Source organism: Orycteropus afer, unplaced genomic scaffold (assembly GCF_000298275.1).
Source record: "Orycteropus afer afer isolate SDZICR_OR568_19922 unplaced genomic scaffold, OryAfe1.0 scaffold00021, whole genome shotgun sequence".
Classification (NCBI taxonomy): domain Eukaryota; kingdom Metazoa; phylum Chordata; class Mammalia; order Tubulidentata; family Orycteropodidae; genus Orycteropus; species Orycteropus afer.
In genome coordinates, this window is record NW_006921608.1 from 13,181,711 (window position 1) to 13,200,221 (window position 18,511).

General features: G+C 38.5%; 1 protein-coding gene across 1 annotated transcript in view; it reads right to left on the bottom strand.

Moving 5' to 3' along the window:
• Positions 1–18,511, bottom strand: part of VPS13B (vacuolar protein sorting 13 homolog B) — a 1,115,876-nt gene that overhangs the window by 68,555 nt on the left and 1,028,810 nt on the right. The window contains exons 44-49 of the mRNA XM_007934836.2: positions 8,458–8,721; positions 7,710–7,793; positions 7,359–7,534; positions 5,846–6,016; positions 5,293–5,494; positions 3,919–4,107 (exon numbers count right to left, since the gene is read on the bottom strand). Of these exons, the coding sequence (XP_007933027.1) occupies positions 3,919–4,107; positions 5,293–5,494; positions 5,846–6,016; positions 7,359–7,534; positions 7,710–7,793; positions 8,458–8,721 (1,086 nt within the window). The remainder of the gene's footprint in view (positions 1–3,918; positions 4,108–5,292; positions 5,495–5,845; positions 6,017–7,358; positions 7,535–7,709; positions 7,794–8,457; positions 8,722–18,511) is intronic.

The following is an 18,511-nucleotide window of genomic DNA, read 5'->3' on the forward strand; positions in this document are numbered from 1 at the left end:
GTTCCACCTCCTACTTTGGTGAGTAGTGACTGGGATCTTAAAAGCTAGCAAGCTGCCATCTAGATGCAACAATGGGTTTCTCCTTGTCCAGAGCAAAGAAGAATGAAGAAAACCAAAATTTATGGAAACAATTAGTCCGAGCGACTGGTAGACCATCCGATCTGCAGCCTATATGACTATGAGACCAGAAGAACTAGATGGTGCCCGGCTACCACTGTCATCCACTTGGAAGGGGATCTTTGTAGGGGATCCTGGATAGAGAGGGAGAACAATATGGAACAAAACTCAAAATCATTTGGACAAAGAAAAAGAGTGTGTGTGTGTGGGGGACCAGGATTGCTTGTCCGATAGAGCCTGGTGGGACCACTGAGATTATGGTGCCTAGCTGCCCTTCAGATCTGGAATTGAACCGACACCTGTGGTTTCCAGCCAAACAGAAGACAGGCATATGAGTTGAACATTTACCTGAGGTAGATACACTCCTTGGAGAGAATAATCATTGCGAAAGAAGGGCTACCTATGCACAGGGAGACAGCTCAGGGGGCAGGAGTCCATGAAGGGATGGACACTGGGGAGATGTAACTATGGGGAGGAAGTGGGAGGGGAGCTGTTGCATTGTGGTAAACTGTGGTCAATGTCATGAGACAAAGTATATGCAAACTGCTGTATGGAAAGTGAATTTGCTCTGTAAATTTTCACCCAAATCTCAATCAATCAATCAATAAATAAAAGAAAACCTTGACTCCACTATCTCCATCAAACTGCTGGTCAATCTTCTCCTTCCTAGCCAAATACCCCCAAACCCTCATACTTAGTCTAGCTTCTATCCCCACCATTCTTCCAAAGCAATGGCCTAATCCCTAATTAAAATGACCTTCTCAGCCCTCATTTTCCTGATTTCTCTATTCCATCTATAGTGTCATGGATTGAGCTGTGTCCCCTCAAAATATGTGTCAACTTGACTGAACCATGACTCTCAGTGGTTTGGTAGTTATGTGATAGTGTAATTTGGCAATTATGTAATGATGTAATCTCCCCCCATGATGTGATCAGCCAATCAGTTGTAAGGAACTAGGGTGGAATGCAACACCCTTATTCAGGTCAAAGCCCTGATCTGACATAAGGGGAATTTATCTGAGGTGTGGCCTGTATCATCTTTTACAAGAGATAAAGGGAGAGAAGGAGGGACCTGACTACCACCAAGAAAGATGAGCTGGGAACAGAGTACATCTTTGGACCCAGGGTCCCAGTGTTGAGAAATTCCTAAACCCAGAGGAAGACTGATGCCAAGACATATAGACACCTCCAGGGGTCTCTGGGCCCACAGATGTTGGAGACAAAAATCTTCACCCAGAGCTGAAGGAGTGATAAAACCTTCTCTTAGAGCTGGCACTCTTAACTTGGACTTCTCGTCTCTTAACCTGTGAGAGAACAGATTCCTGTTTGTCGAACCATTTACTTGTGGTATTTCTGTTAGAGTAGCACCAGATAATTAAGACATAAGCTTTTAAATAAGATATTGGTAGAACTACTTTAAGTGAAAGAAAATTCTTATTTCCATACTCTTAAAAAGACTCATACTGACCAGAAGAACTAGATGGTGCCCAGCTACCATTGTCAACCACTCAGAGGGTTTTCTGTGTAGGACATCCTGGATAGAGCGGAAGAACAATGTGGAACAAAACTCAAAATTATTAAAAAAAATAAAGAAAGACCAGACTCACTGGTCTGATAGGGCCTAGTGAAACCTCTGACTCTATGGCCCCTAGCTTTCCTTTAGGTCTGGAATTGAACTCTTGTGGCTTCCAGCCAAATAAAAGACCGGCATATGGAGAGATCAATCATGGGAGAACAGAAGGGCAGTGTATGCACAGGGAGACTGCTCAGGGGGCAGGAGTTCATGAGAGGCAAGGACATAGGGAAGAGGTAACTATGGGGACGAAGTAGGAAGAGAGCTGTTACATTGTGGGAAATTGTAGGCAACGTCATGAAACAAAATGTGTACGACCTTCTGTATGGAAAATGAAATTACTCTGTAAACTTTCACCCAAATCACAATTAAAAAATAAAAAAAAAAAGACTCGTACCATACACTGAATGGTAAATAAAGAATAGAATTTGGCTAAGAATATTCAAACAGTAGATTCTAATAACTTATAATTATCGATCAATGTGAGATTTGCTATAGGAAAGCAGACCTCAAAGTTTGGTCTGGGGAACCCTTGCAGGAGTCTCTGAGACCTTTTCAGCAGGTCCCAAGAGCAAAACGATTCTTATAATACTATGATATTATTCATCTTTTGCATTCTATTTCTCTCATGAGTGTACAGTAGACTTTTCCAGAGGCTACATGGTGTGTGATAAAGTCATCACTCTGATGCCGAGTGGAATGCATACTTGTGTATTCTTTGCTTTAAAAATGTCTCTTTTGATTTCTGATTTGGTTAAGTATCAGTAGATATAACCCACGGAAATACAGTCTTTGGTTTCTCAATATTAAGACGGTAAGGGGTCCTAAGACCAAAATGTTTGAGAATCACTACTAAAGAATAATGAGATGTCAAGATTGTTTCCAACAGTTCATTGAGTTATTCTCAAACATTTATTCAGCATTTGCTGTGGCCACTTTGTGAGGTGCTGGAGGTACTGAGTGTTTGTGTATTTTTTCCAGGTTTTGATGGTAGTTCTCAACTTACAACTATTCAACTTTGGGTGATTCACACTCACAGCTCTTTGCAATTTATACCCATGTTACAGCACTTTGGTTGGCAGAGCAGAAACATGTGTTGTCCATACAACTCAGAGGAAATGGATACCAGCCTTGAATACTGAGGGAAAACCAACTTGTTTGTATTAAGGAAATTTATTTTCTCAAAAGGCTCTTCAAAGATGCCTGTAAAAATCTAACTTCTCCCCAGAGAAAGGTCATTCTGAATTCTACTTTCCTAATGACGTATTCCTTCTTTTTCTGAATTTGGGACAGCTAAAACAATGAAGACAATTTAATACAGTTATGAAAACTCTACCTGATACACTATGAGACTGTACTTTCATACATACAATTTAATGTGATTACTTAACTCTATTATTCAGCTTAATTTGTTCTCATGGACTTTAGGAAAGACTTATGCTGAATAACTCAAACTCACTGCTGTGGAGTTGGATCCGACTCATAGCGACCCCTCCTTGGGTTTCTAAGGCAGTATCGCTACGGAAGTAGATTGCCCAACCTTCCTTCCGAGGAGTGGCTGGTGGCTTTGAACTGCCAGCCTTCTGGTTAGCAGTCAAATGCCTTAGGCACTATGCTACCAGAGCTCCCCTTATGCTGAATAGCATATAGCATTTGTATTTAAACAACTGATTAAGTATGTTTTTTGTATTCATGCCTCTTAAAGGATGGGTACCAGCCCTTTGTTCAAGAACACCACTCTCTCTTACAACATTGGTTTGGTGGGAAAATCAGTAGAGACTGGGAGCCTTTTGCTCAGGATACACCTTTTCCAGGAACATAACCTGCTGCTGTCACCTCTGTCTTTCCACTCAGATTCAGAATGTCAGCAACACTACTTCCTGTTCTAAAAAAAAAACGAGGCCAAGTACAATTTGTGGATATTCTGGAGTAAGTTCATCTCCCCTCCCCAGGCCCCCTATTATAAATCAAGTGACTGCTGAGTGTTCTGAAATAGAGCAGTTACTGGATAAATTATGTGACACAGCATTTATCATTGGTAAAGAAAAAAAACCCATTGTAAAATGGAAAGTTCTGAGAAGTTAAGATATCAAGTGTTTCACTGTTATAAATTGTTTAGAACAAGTAATATCCAAAAGGGATCAAAAAAGAAAAGGTTCAACTCATTTAAGACAGGGTAAGGGGATGGCATGCTATTTTTCCCTTGAGCAACACAGACTTGATCTTACCTTCTGATGTCCTGGGAAAGCACCAAGTCTTATTTCAGCATCAACAAACCCTTCTTCGTCCAGTGTCACAACTTCACCGTTACCTCCATCTTTCCACTTTGGAGATGTTAGGTCATGAACCAGTTTAATTGCTATGGACTTGTGCACAGTGTTTGTATTTGCCCAATATATTCCAATTTGAAAAGCTTCCTGGAAAAATAATGCCTCAATTATAAAGTTCTTTTCTTAACTTTGTTATTTTTTACCTCAATCTTCAGGAATTATTTTTATATTGTATAATAGTTCTGCTAAGGCAACCAAATATCTTTATAGTTTTTCTTTATTTTAATTAATTAATTTTTTTTGGAGTAATGTCAGCATACATTTTATTTTGGTTCCCAATGTCTTTTTTGATTGACAATAGAATTCATTCACAGTTATAGAAGGGGAAAACAAAAATAAAAAACCTCAAACCGTGACTATCCTATAAATTTCAAAGGCTTAAAAACTGAAGATTTAATCTCATTTGACAAGAGAATAATATTTAACATTAGGTCTATGTAGATCAAGATTCCAATTCCATTAAGTAGTAGCTGATTACTTAAAAAAAATGGAAAAAAGGATGCAATTTAATAAAGATGTTTATGGACTGGAGTGAAAACAACAAACAAACACACAACAACAACTCCTCTGAAACTTTCTCCTTTTAGGAAAACATAAAACATTTATTTGGAGTTCCTTTTAACTCTGTTTTCTTATAGACTTATGTGTCTTCTTGATATGGTCTAGCCTTATAAAGAAAGGTCTCTTGTCATGGAATTTAGTCTTCCTATGAAATTTTGTTTCACAATTAGGTTTTTCTCCCTGTGTTCGTAATGATTCCATGCTGTCATCACCAACAACTGGGTGGATACTTGTAATTATGGCAATCCCAGTCAATTTGTAAAGGAAAAGAAAGCCCTAACAAAAATGACTGCCCTGAAACCCTTAACTCCTGTCCATCTTGCAGATCTCAGAGAATTTGTGTAAGAACCACGAAGAACATCTAAGGGTCGGTTTAACACATAACATGCCTCTACATCTTCAATACATCCTGGACAGACCAACTCTAATGCCTGTCAAATATCCTGTACACTATGGAAATGAGAATGTAACTAGTACAAGTTATCAAATTGAATGATAACTCAAGCATGAATATTGCTGACGGGAAAACAAAGACAGCTGAAATCTGAAATGTCTTTGTATAGCAAAGAACATTCCACACCCCTTATGTATGCATTTAAGAGGACAGTTTTCCACAAGTAACTCATTGTGTTAAAAATATAAATGCAACCTCAGAATAAAAGCTAGTTGTTGAGAGAAAAGAATTCGTATTAGGTTAAAAAATTATAATACCTGAAAGTTAGGAGGGATAATAATTTTGCCAGCAGGAACCTGGAGAACAATTTTCTCTCCTTCAAACAGCCAGAGGTCCCACTTGGACTGATTGATAAGCAGAGCCCAGGGTAGAAGTTCTATCAACAAGGTTTTAACATATGGCTTCCAGACTGACAGCTTTACTCGCATTGGGCTATCCCACTGACTCAGCTGTTCATTCCTGTTCCAAATACCACATCCAAGAGAATCAATGAAATATGAAGATTTCGGCATTCACAAAATATGCTTAAGGATTCCAGATACACAATGATCCTGCATGATACCTCTTCACACCAGTCATCCAATGCTGAATTTGTATCCAAGAGAAAGCAACTTTTCATGTAATTGTGTTCTAAATTATGCATAAAGAAATCTACAAAATACACTTACTAGACTAGATCATAAAAGATCAGACATGCAAATATCTACTCTCCCCCCCCCCATCTTTCATGATCTCTAACCTTTTTCTGAGTGATCATTTATTTCTTAATGTTGAGAAACATTATCGGAAAAGATTGCTGGAGAACATTACCTGTCAGAATCTTTCTTATTATAGGGCCACATGGGTTGAAGGGATTTTTCTGGCCCATAGAATTCTGTAAGGATCTGATTAACTGTGCCTTCAGGGTGTATCTTAGTGGCTATTTGTTTAATGAGGGATGTTGAGATGGGAACAGCACAATCTGAAGGATCATCTTCTTCTCTATGAAATGGGAAGAAAAAGCAAAAAAGGTATCAGATTTCCAATGTGGTCTTCAATTTATTGGAAAACTTGGTTACTGAGGTACTGATAAAAGCTTCTGGATAATCTGGGCCCTGGCTTTTCTTCTTCCTCTTCTGATCCTTGGGGTCTGGGTGAGATCTTTATTCATCTCTTCTTCCCCTATAGAAATTACGTGTTGATTAAATTTTCTGTGTGATCCCTCTTGGTTACTTCTAAGCTTACTGCGAGTGGCTGAACTTTATCTAAAACTTCAGAAGAGAATAAGAGAATACCATTGTTGTTGTTGCTAAGACACCCAAGTGGCGTCTGACTGTTAACTGAAAGGCTGGCAGTGGAACTCACCAGCTGCTCTGCAGGAGAAGGATGTGGCAAACTGTTTCTGTAAAGATCAAAGCCTTAGAAAGTCGACCCTATGGGTCCCCTGTCCCATAGGGTAACTATGAGTCAGAATCGACTTGCTGGCAATGGGTTTTTTAATGGGTGGTTGTTGTTAACTGCCATCAAGTTGATTCTGACTCATGGTGACCCCTTATGTGCAGGGTAGAACTGCTCCGTAGAGTTTTCAAGGCTGTGCTCTTTCAAGGCAGACTGCCAGGCTGGTCTTCTGAGGTACCTCTGGGTGGGTTCAAACCACCAACCTCTTGGCTAATAGTCAAGTGCTCAACCATTTGTGCCACCCAGGGACTCCTAAAACAAGACTGTGTGTGTATTGTGTTGTGTGCCATCGAGTGAATTCTAACACACAGTGACTCTGTATGACAGAGTAGAACTGCCCCAGAGGGTTTTCTAGGCTATACATTTTTATAGGATAAGATTGAGAGGTCTTTTTTCCCATGGAGCCTCTGGTGGGTCTGAATTGCCTATCTTTCATTTAGCATCTGAGCGCTTAACTGCTGTGCCACCGGCTCCAAGAGAACACTAAATAAAAAAATATGTAATATCCAAACTCACTGCCATCAAGTGGATTCTGACTCATAGTGACCCTTTAGGACAAAGTAGAACTGCCCCACTGGGTTGCCAAGGCTATAAATCTTTAAGGAAGTAGACTGCCCCATCTTTCTCCTGTGGGGCAGCTGGTGGGTTCAAACCACTGACCGTCTGGTTAGCAGCTGAATGCTTTAACCACTATGCTATCAGAGTTCCCAACAGAACACTCGACAAGGCAAATTAAAAATAATATTCTAATAGAGTAAGAAATCATATCAAAACAAACACATCAACCAACCAAACTCCATTTCCCACCCTACCCCCACCCCTCAATAGTACAAGGCTATTTTTTTATAGAAGTTCTCTTAGGAAGATGCAGGGATTTTTCCAGTACCTTGCTTGAAATGTTAGGTGATGTACAAGGTCAGGTTCTATGTTTTGCAGTGGTTTTTCCTGCCCTTTTCCTGGAATAATTTGTGTCTCACTCAATCCCAGACTCCTTTTCTCCAAATGTATGATAATGGGGTCTGGAAGATGACTTCTCATGATAAAAAGAGGGCTGAACACAATCTATAAAAATAAAAGGACAGAACAACTTTCATATTTGCTTTGTTGCAGTATTCCAGCTGTTTGATGCTGAAACAAACCTGTAATAAATCTCTTCTCTGGGTCACTCTGACAATTTATTTCAGAACAGGAAAGGTCAGAGTCATATACCATATTTTAGGATTGGGAAAGCACTCACCATTCGTTGCTGGACTTGAGAGTTGGGTTCTAAAGTCAAAACTGTGCACCACACATAAATAATGGAACTGTTTGAAGACGGCACCTGCACAGGAGATTAAAAAAGATCCTATTAAATACTAAACAGTTTACTATTTAATGAAAATAAAACATAGATGCATCACACTGGAGGTTAAAAAAATAATTTAAAGTCATAAGAAAATAGATATTAAAGAAAAAGACAACAACTAAGCAAAAACAGACTTCTTTATGGCATAAGGTGAATGTGCACGGAGCTGATGGGACCAATTCTTTCCATAAAGACAAAGACTTTGTTTGAGAAGAGATTGATGGAAGACTGAGGGAGAGAATGAAAGAGAAGATGTGTCCTTTATGGGAGTGACAGTGATGATGGTTGAGACAGAGGAGTTAAAAAAGGAATAGACCATCACAGAACTTCTCAAGCAGGGAGGACACCACCCTATCCCCCACCATTCCCCAGCCCCAGTGCATCAAGGTCTTTTTCAAGATATTACTCCTCTCCATCTGACAGGGACAGAGTCTTGGCTTTAAGAACTAGTGGAACTGCTGCAGACGGGTTGATATGGGATGGGGAGGAAATGGCTTGAGAAGTGCTATTCAAAACCTTTCTGCATTTTACTTCTGCATATATCACTTTTAGTAAACTAAGTGCTGGCAAAAGTAAAGAACACACTGAGAACAATTTAATTTTAAAGTTACTCTATCCTAGGTTGTACTACTACTCATACCTGAATGACAATGCTATACTCGGGGGCCTTGGATTCTAGGCACACATCTCTTGACCAATCTTCATCTCCTTTGGCCTTCACACACAGCTCTGTCAGTTCATTGTTTTCCAGTATGTATGAAGGCAATTTCTGTTTGGCTGTGAGGCAGTCAAAATGTTCTCGAACCACAGCTTGTCCATCTTGTCCAATGTAATGCTGGACAACTTTGAGTTCTATGCTTTGAGACAAGTAACTGCATATGATCTGTCTCCCACAGATGATAATCTAAAAGATAATAAATATATAAAGTCTTATTTAATTCAAACTTCATTAATTGGAAATTTATAATAGTTCAGACAGAGTAAATTATGTTGATATTAATGGAAAGAAAATGAAGTTATTTGCTTAATTAGAGAGTACAATAAGAAAGAGGGATTTGGAAGGAGAGAATGAATTTGCTTTGGTCATGCTGAGTTTGCAGTACTCAACAGACAAGACACATAGGCAGGGTCTGGTGCCCAGTCAGAAACACAGATCCAGTGCTTAAGGGAGAAGGCAGAGTTGAGGAGAAAGACTTGTGAAATGAGTCTCGGAAATGTACACTAGAGAAAAAACGTTTTGCTGGGAAAGAACAAAGGCTCAAATCCAGCAACTGACCCATACTTTTGGGGCAGACTCAGGGAAAAAAGCCAGAGAAGAGGTTGGAGAAGAGGGGTCAAGGAGTCTGGATGTGAACATAATAGTTTGAAGCTAGGAGAAAAGTGACTGACCAGGAGGTGGTCAGTCAACATCATATAGCAGTCAAAAAGGATGGGACGGAAGCAAGCCTTTAGTTCTGGAAACTAGGGCAACTGATCAAATCTGTTCCTTGAAGATGACTCCCAAGGACTTATTCTATCCCTACTCTAACAAGAGATCTGTGTAAATGATAATATAATCTGTAACTCAGATAGGATTTTACCTAATTATATTTTATTTTATTCAGGTTTTGTCAGCATTGTAGGAGTATGCATCTTTAACACACATACACAGACAGACAGACAGACAGAATTATCCATTAAACTCATGGAACCCAGCTATTCATTAAATCCAGCTTTGTATACAGTTAAAGGTATAGTTCATAGTAGGTATTAAGAAATGTTTCTTAAACTGAATTAAGCTAAAAAGTTGACACAATTTTATTCTTATGTAATGAATACTTTTAGGTAGCAAAATCCTTCTTTTATATGAATAATCATGATGATTGGGGAAAATGGGACTTTCACAGATTGGATTTCCTCATTTAAAGCATTTTTTCCAGATCATAAAATGATGACATTAACTAACACATACAGTGTACTTACAATTCTAAGCATTTTCACAAATTAATTGTTTCATTCTCACAGGAATCTTAAAGAAGATGTTACAATGATTTCCCTTCTTCTTAAGGAGAAAACAGAAACACAGAGATGTTGAATAACTGGCCTGATATTACCCAGAGAGTCTGGCTCAGAGTCTGTGCTGATAAACACCCTGATAGTCTGCCTCTCATAAAAGTAATACCTACTCATTGAAGGAAACTTAAAAACTACGAAAAAGAGAATGAAGACTTCCCATTATAACATAAATGTAGCCGACATTGTTGGTTTCCTTCTCGATAGCTGGTCCCTCCTTTTCATCCCTTGCTGGTAAAAATCCTGATGATTTGGTTTAGGTGTCAAAATACTCAGGGGCATCAGACACAACACCCAGCTCTTATGGCTGAGTCAGAATCGGTACCAGCTACTCAGGGCAATCCCATTCTCCTTTTGCCAGTATTGGTTTAGGGGTGGACATAGGGCTCTGTTCTGGATAATAATATGAGAAGGGAGGACTGTTAAAAGTGCTGAGAAAGATTTGACTCATTGATAATATGGGAAACAATTTGAGGAGAGAAAACCCTCCTCCCTTTCTGTCACAAAAGATGTTATGAGAGGATGTAAAAGTTTCGTAACTATCTTGAGACCAGGAAGGCAAATCAAAGAACATGGCAGAGAAGCAGATACCACTGCTTAATCAACTGACTCCGAATCTGCCAACCTTCTCTCTTCCTGTTATGTAATAAATGTAAAATAGGAATAATAATAGTATCTGCCTCACTATCTTGTTACGAGGATTAAAAAGTATACTTTGCAATTTGAAGTCGAAAGCATCCTAATCGATAAAGCGAATATTTTCCTATGCCATTGAGAACTTGGTCACCATTATTAAATTTTTATTTTTTAAAATTTATTTTTCTTGTTGATGCCACCATTTTTAATGAGCTATCATTAACACAAATATGAGTAACTATTTATGAATGAATCATTATTTACCCAAAACAAATATGCTAGATTGACAGATCAAAAATGAAATGTTATTGTTGCTTTCACATGCCTTATTTGAACAATGAGTTTTAGCATTTTCTTAAACACTTATTTTCCTGCTCTGTCTCATATTCTTTTCAATTTTCTTTAGAAGGAACATATTTGTAAAACCAAGTGTGCTTAACTGGTACACTTCTCATAGATACAATCTTTTAAAACAATGGATTCACAATAACAAGCATAAAGGTCAATGGGACCATGAGTCCTAAATTAATAGGCAAACTTTTCGTCAGCATATACTAGGGGTTATTAGAACCCACGATGAGTCCTCTGATGTCATGTTCTTGTTCTTAGGTTCCACTGAGTTGGTTTCGATTCACATCGACCTTACGTACAACAGAACAAAACACTGCCTGGTCTGACGCCATCCTCACAACCTTTGCTATGCTTCAGCCCGTCATTGCAGCCACTGTGGCAATCTACCTTGTTGAGGTTCTTCCCCTTTTTCATTGACACATTACTTTACTAAGTATGATATCCCTCTCCAGGGACTGGACCCTTCTGCCAATGTGACCAAAGTATAGGAGACGAAGTCTGGTCATTCTTGCTTGTAAAAAGCATTCCAGCTGTACTTCTTCCGAGACAGACTTGTTTGTTCTTCTGGCAGTCTCTGGTATTTTCAATATTCTCTGCTAACACCACAACTCAAATGCATCCATTCTTCTTTGATCTTTCTTATTCAATGCATATGAGGGCTACTGAAAAAAAAATCATGGGTTCAGTCAGGCACACCTTAGTCTTCAAAATGACATCTTTGTTCTTTTACACTTTAAAGAGGTCTTTCCAGCATATTTGCCCAGTGCAATATATCATCTGATTTCTTGACTACTGTTTCCATGGGCAGTGATTGTGGATCCAAGTAAAATGAAATCCCTGACAACTTCAATCTTTTCTCCATTTATCATAATGATGCTCAATGGTTCAGATGTGAGGATTTTTGTTTTATGTTGAGGTGTAATCCATACTGAAGTCTGCAGTAGGTGCTTCAAACCTTCTTCACTTTCAGCAAGCAAGGTTCTGCCTTCTGCATATCACAGGTTGTTAATGAGTCTTCTCCTAATCCTGGTGCTGCATCCCTCTTCATATAGTCCAGCTTCTCAGATTATCTGCTTAGCATACAGCTTAAGTAAGTATGGTGAAAAGATAGAACCCTGACATACACCTTTCCTGATTTTAAACCACACAGCATTCCCTAGTTCTGTTTGAATGACAGACTCTTGGTCTATGTACAAGTTCTTCATGAGCACAATTAAGAATGGAATTCCCATTCTTCACAATGTTATCCATAATTTGTTATGATCCACCCAGTCCAATGTCTTTGCATAGCCAATAAAACACAGATAAACATCTTTTTGGTATTCTTTGCTTTTAGCCAAAATCAGCAATGATATCTCTCATTCTATATCCTCTTCTGAACCCAGTTTTGAATTTCTGGCATTTCCCTGTCTCTATACCACTGTAACTGCTTTTGAGTCACTGTCAGCAAAAGTTTATTTGCATGTAATATTAAAGATACTGTTCGATAATTTCTACATTCTGTTGGATCACTTCTCTTTGGAATGGGCACAAACAGTATCTCTTCCAGTCAGTTGCCAAGTAGCTGTCTTCCAAATTTCTTGGCATATACAACTGAGTGCCTCCAGAGCGACATCCATTTGTTGAAACATCTCAATTGGTATTCCATCAATTCCCATCACTGATTATATGCTACCTCTTAAAATGGCTGAATGTCAACCAATTCTTTTTGGTGATTCTTTGTATTCCTTCCATCTTTTTTGATGCTTTCTGCATCATCTAATATTTTCCCCACAGGATCCTTCAATATTGCAATTCGAGGCTTGAATTTTTTCTTCAGTTCTTTCAGCTTGAAAAATGCCATGCGTGTTGTTCCCTTTTGATTTTCAAACTCCAGGTCTTTGTACATTTCATTATAATACTTTGTCTTCTCGAGCTGCCCTCTGAAATCTTTTGTTAAGCTCTTACACGTCATCATTTCTTCCATTCACTTTTTTCTATGCTCAAGGGCACGTTTCAGAGTCTATTCTAACATCCATTGTGGTCTTTTCTTCCTTTCTTTCTTTTTAATGACATTTTGGTTCCTTCATGTATGATCTTGATGTCATCCCACAACTCCTCTGGTCTTTGGTCACTAGTGTTCATTGTGTCAAATCTATTCTTCAGATGGTATCTAAATTCAGGTGGGATATAATCAAAGTCATATGTTGGCTTTCATGGATTAAATTTTTTCAGCTTCAACTTAAACTTGTATATGAGTAATTGATGATCTGGTCCATAGTTGCCTTGTCTTGACTGATGATATTGACCTTCTCCATTGCCTCTTTCCACAGAGGTAAGTCAAATTGATTCCTGTACATTCCATCTGGCAAGGTCCATGTGGCTGGTCAACATTTTTGTTGTTGAAAAAAGGTATATGCAATAAGTAAATTGCTGCTCTTGCCTAATTCTCTCATATTGTGATTGGAGTAATTTATTTCATCAAGGCCATATTTTTCAATTACTAACGTTTCTTTTTTGTTTCCAACTTTCACATTCCAGTCACCAGTAATTATCAATACATCCTGATTGCATGTTTGGTCAATTTCAGATTGTAGAAGTTGGTAAAACATTTTTAGTTTCTTTACCTTTGGCTTTAGTGGTTGGTGCATACATTTGAATAGTAGTAGTACTAACTGGTTTTCTTATAGGCATATGGATATTATCCTGTCACTAACAGCATTGCACTTCAGAGTAGATCTTGAGGTGTTCCTTTTCATGATGAATGTGACGCCATTCCTCTTCAGTTTGTTATTCCCGGCATAATAGACCATATGACTGTCTGATTCAAAATGGCCAATAACAGTCCGTTTCAGTGCACTATTGCCTAGGATATCAATCTTTAGTGTTCCAGTTCATTTCAGACAAACTTCCAATTTTCCTATATTCATACTTTGTACATTTAATATTCTGATTATTATGAATGTTCGCAGCTGTTCCTTCTCATTTTGAGTTGTGTCACATCAGCAAATGAAGGTCAAGATTGCTTTATTCCATCCATATCATGCAGGTTGACTCTACTTTGAGGAGGCAGGTATTCCCCAGTCATATTTTGAGTGCCTCCTAACCTGAGGGGCTCATCTTTTGGCATTATACCAGACAATGTTTCACTGCTATTCATAGGTATTCAGTGGTCAATTTTTCAAGAAGTGAAAGCCAAGCCTTTCTTCCTAGTCTGTCAGCTCTGTGGAAACCTGTCCACCACAGGTGACCCTACTGGTATTTGAAATACTGGTGGCATAGCTTCCAGCATCACAGCAAAACGCAAGCCAACACAGTACAACAGACTGACAGATGAGTAGTGGTAAGATGCTGCCAAAGGGGCAGGGATGTGCCATCTCCTGACCTCCTTTAACCCTACAAGAGGAAGACAGAATCACCATCAGTAACCACAGGCCTGTCCCTGTGAGGCCAGACATGCTGTTCCCCTGCAGCTCTTTCACCAACCCTGATACCAACTGTTCTTCCCGCAGCACCCACCACCTCTCTGCTGGGTTCGAGAATTCGCTGCAGTGGCCACACAGAACTCACAGATTATGGGGTTTATTAGGGAACCAACAGGTTAAAATTCAAGTTCAGGAACACACTCAGTCTCTCTCAGCCCACCATCTCTCCACCGACAGTCTCTCTCTGTCTCTCTCCCAGCAGTGCTTGTCTCTCAGTCTCTCTCTCAGCAGTGTGTGTCTCTCACGTCTCACAGCTGACAGTGAGAGGGATTTCTTCTGCCTCTAGGAGGGCTCTTTTTAAGCCTGGTAGAGTGGCCAAACTAACCAATCCCAACATCAGAATTATATACACCTGGGAGTGAACAAACTTCCCAGAAAATTACTTAGTGCTGTTCCCAACAGAAATACCCCAGGTGGATAACTTTAACAATCAGGAGCTACTCAGTTGCTCATAGCAAATCCCACCATGGAGTTTACAAAGACTTATGGCTAGAAAAGCCACACTATGTAATTTACTACACCACAGATGTCATAATGTAGCCTAACTTGAAAAACACATTTGAAATCTCAGAAGCAGTGTTTAACTCTTATTATTCTTGATGTAGGAGCCCTCATGGTGCAGTGGTTAAAGCACTTGGCTATTAACAAAATGGCTGGTGGTTCGAATCCACCAGCCACCCCTTGGGAGAAAGATGTGGCAGTCTGTTTCCATAAAGATGTATAGCTTTGGAAACCCTATGGGGCTGAAATGAGATGAAAGGCTGAAAACCACTACTCTGTCCTACTGGGTCACTATGACCTGGAATTGACTTGATGGTGCGGGATTTTTTTTTCTTTCTTGGTGTGCCCAGGCCTGCCAACAGATGCATACTGCTCTTGTTCCAGAACCTCTGGACTTCATGAGATTTAGAAGAGAATTTTGCCATCTCTCACTGAAACCACAGAATCTCTGCAGCCATCTGGGACTCACTTGTTTAAAGACAAAGATCCTCTTGGTGGGTTTTTATAGTTTCATTTTCAACTAAAAGGCCTGTTAAATCAGCTTTCAAATTTGATAAAAAGAAAATCTTTAAAAGTGGCCTAGGAGGGAAGGCTGCTCAGATAAAGGAAAATTCAACATGGCCACTCATCAGAGTGGTGATATTTTATGGCTCCTCCAATGTAGGGTTAGTGAGAGGCATGTCTGCTTTTCTTCAAAGTGGTAAAATTTATAATGCCTTTATTTTGAAAATTATGGGTAGAATTTCAAGATTAATTTATCAGTTGAAGACAGCCATTTAATTTTTTTAAATGTAGGGTTTCTCTTTAATACAAATTTCCAGGTTTCACACTAATTCCCTTCTTTCTCCAAAGCCACAAAGATGTGTATTGAAGATTTCTACATATGATTTCACTTAGCAGGTTTCAGAACTCTTATTAGATCAGTGCCAAGAAGAATCGTGATATTAAAGAATAACTCCAGAGCACCAGATGTACTGGAAGATGATATCTTAACCATGATTAAAAGTGTATGTATAAAGATACACACACACACACATACATTTAAGTACTTAGAGCAGTAAGGTTTCCTCATGAAGAGATGGGGAATATGGAAGCAAATATATGTACATGAGTAACTAGCTGTATAATGTACAGTATATGTTACAGTTTATAAGTGTAATGTATAAGTTACTGAGAAATTTTATATGTGGTCAGTTTTCATTTAATTGGGGAAATGAAAGGGGTATAGGAAAGGCAGAATACAGATAAGCAAGAATCACTATTAAAATAAACTTTAGCCAATTCTCCATTATTCAGGGACATATTAACTGTGGTTAAGGTTCATCAGGGACTTACATACACTCAAGTGGGGCTTAGTAATTAGGCAGCTGCAGTTTATTGCAAGTTTCCAGGCCTGGGGGTGGGGTTGTTTGTTGTAAGGGGTGGTGTGGTGAGTGTAGAAGAAAGAAAAGCCAAGATGTAAGGGCGTCAGGAATACATGAAGCTCTTCTACAAATTTGGTTCCTATCTCCCCTCCTATCATTGCCAAAGAACTTAGCAAACCCCATGTCTTTGATGTACTTTAACTAGAACTCATCTGAATGCTAGTTAATCTACCCTGATAGTTAATCCAACTGAAAAAGACATGCTAGATTTTTGCTTGTGTGTGTATATATATGATGAGAGGCTGAAAAGCACTGACCAGAAACTGGATTTTCCATAACTTTGATACATGTGTAAGTTGGTTTGAAATTGGCATGGTAGACTGCTGTACCATTCAATATTATCTTGGTTCAGTATAAACCATCTCCCATTTGCTCCATTTAGGCTAAATCAATTGCTGTCTCTCTGTCCTACATTTCATTTCTCTGCTAAGTTTTTTAATGGCTCTAACATAGAGCTCAACTACACATGACCAATGACAAGAAATGCTAAAACTAAAAATATTTATGTGTGTATGGGCCTTCCATGATAGGGGGACTATATAATAGGTTAGCCAAGTTTCTGTGGGAAATGACACTTTCTTTCAAAGAAAAATGCAATGTTAGGGTTGCTTATCTCCATTTCTGCTCTCCAAGTAGTTCTTTCCTTTTTGGCTAGAGTTTATCTTCTTCTTTTCTTTTCTTTTAAGAATGATAAGTAACATTTGGAAAAATTATGAAATGTGATTTGGCACTAAATGCCTTAAAATTGGTATATATGACATTTACAGAGCGGATGACTAAAGGGATTCCTCAAACTTCCACCATATGGAAATTTTTTCTTTTTTATTGGTCCTGATTTGAACTGCTCTGTACATTTAGAGTTTATGTTAATAATTTGAAAAACTGAGAAAATCAGCAGAAGTTTTGAGACCAAACACCCAATGAAAGTGCTCCAAAATATGTGAAGCAAGTATTAACTGAATTAATTAAAAGGGACAATATTCAACTCTACAATAGTAGTAGGAGACTTTAACATACCACTTTCAAAGAGGGACAGGTCAACTAGAAAAAAACTCAACAAAGATACAGAAAAACTTAACAATACAATCAACCAACCTGACCTCATAGACATATATAGAGCATTTAACCCAACAAAAGCACAATTCCCATACTTCTCCAGTGCACATGGATCCTTCTCCAGAATAGACCATATGTTAGGACATAAAACATGCCTCAAAAGCACTGAAATATTACAATGCCATAAAATTAGAAATTAATAATAGGAAGAGCAAAGAAAAAACAGCAAACATATGGAAGCTGAACAACTCACTGCTCAAAAACTACTGGGTAATAGAACAAACAAAAACTGAAATAAAAAAATTCCTAGAAACAAATGAGAATGAAGATACATCCTACCAAAACCTATGGGACACAGTGAAAGCAGTACTCAGAGGACAGTTTACAGCAATAAATGCATACATCATAAAAGAGGAAAGAAACAAAATCAACACTCTAACTCATCAACTCCAACAACTAGAAACAGAACAACAAAAGAATCCTACAGCATCTAGAAGCAAAGAAATAACAAAGATCAGAGCAGAAATAAATGAAACAGAAAACAAAAAAACAATAGAGAAAATCAACAAAAAAAAAGCTGGTTCTTTGAAAAGATTAATAAAATTGATAAACCATCGGCAGATGTAACAAAAGAAAAGAGAGACGATCCAAATCACAAGAATTGTAAATGAAAAGGGTGTCATCACAACAGAACCAGCTGAAATAAAAAAGATAATGACAGAATATTATGAAAAACTGTACCCTGATAGATTTGAGAACCTAGAAGAGATGGACAAGTTTCTAGAATCACAAGACCTACTTAAACTATCTGGTTCAGAGATGGAAAACTTGAACAGGCTTATAACAAAAGAAATTGAAAAGGTCATAAAAAAAACTTCCCACAAAGAAAAGTCCTGGCCCTGATGGCTTCACTGGAGAATTCTATCAAATATTCAGAGAAAAGTTGACACCTATGCTACTCAAGTATTCCAGAACACAGAAAAAGGTGGAATATTCCCAAATCCATTTTATGAAGCAAGCATAATACTAATACCAAAACCAAGGAAAGACACCACTAGAAAGGAAACTACAGACCAATATCCTCATGAGCATAGATGCAAAAATCTTTAACAAAATACTAGCCAACAGAGGGAGCTCTGGTAGCATAGTGGCTAAGGCACTTGACTGCTCACCAGATGGCTGGCGGTTCAAACCCACCAGCCACTCCTCA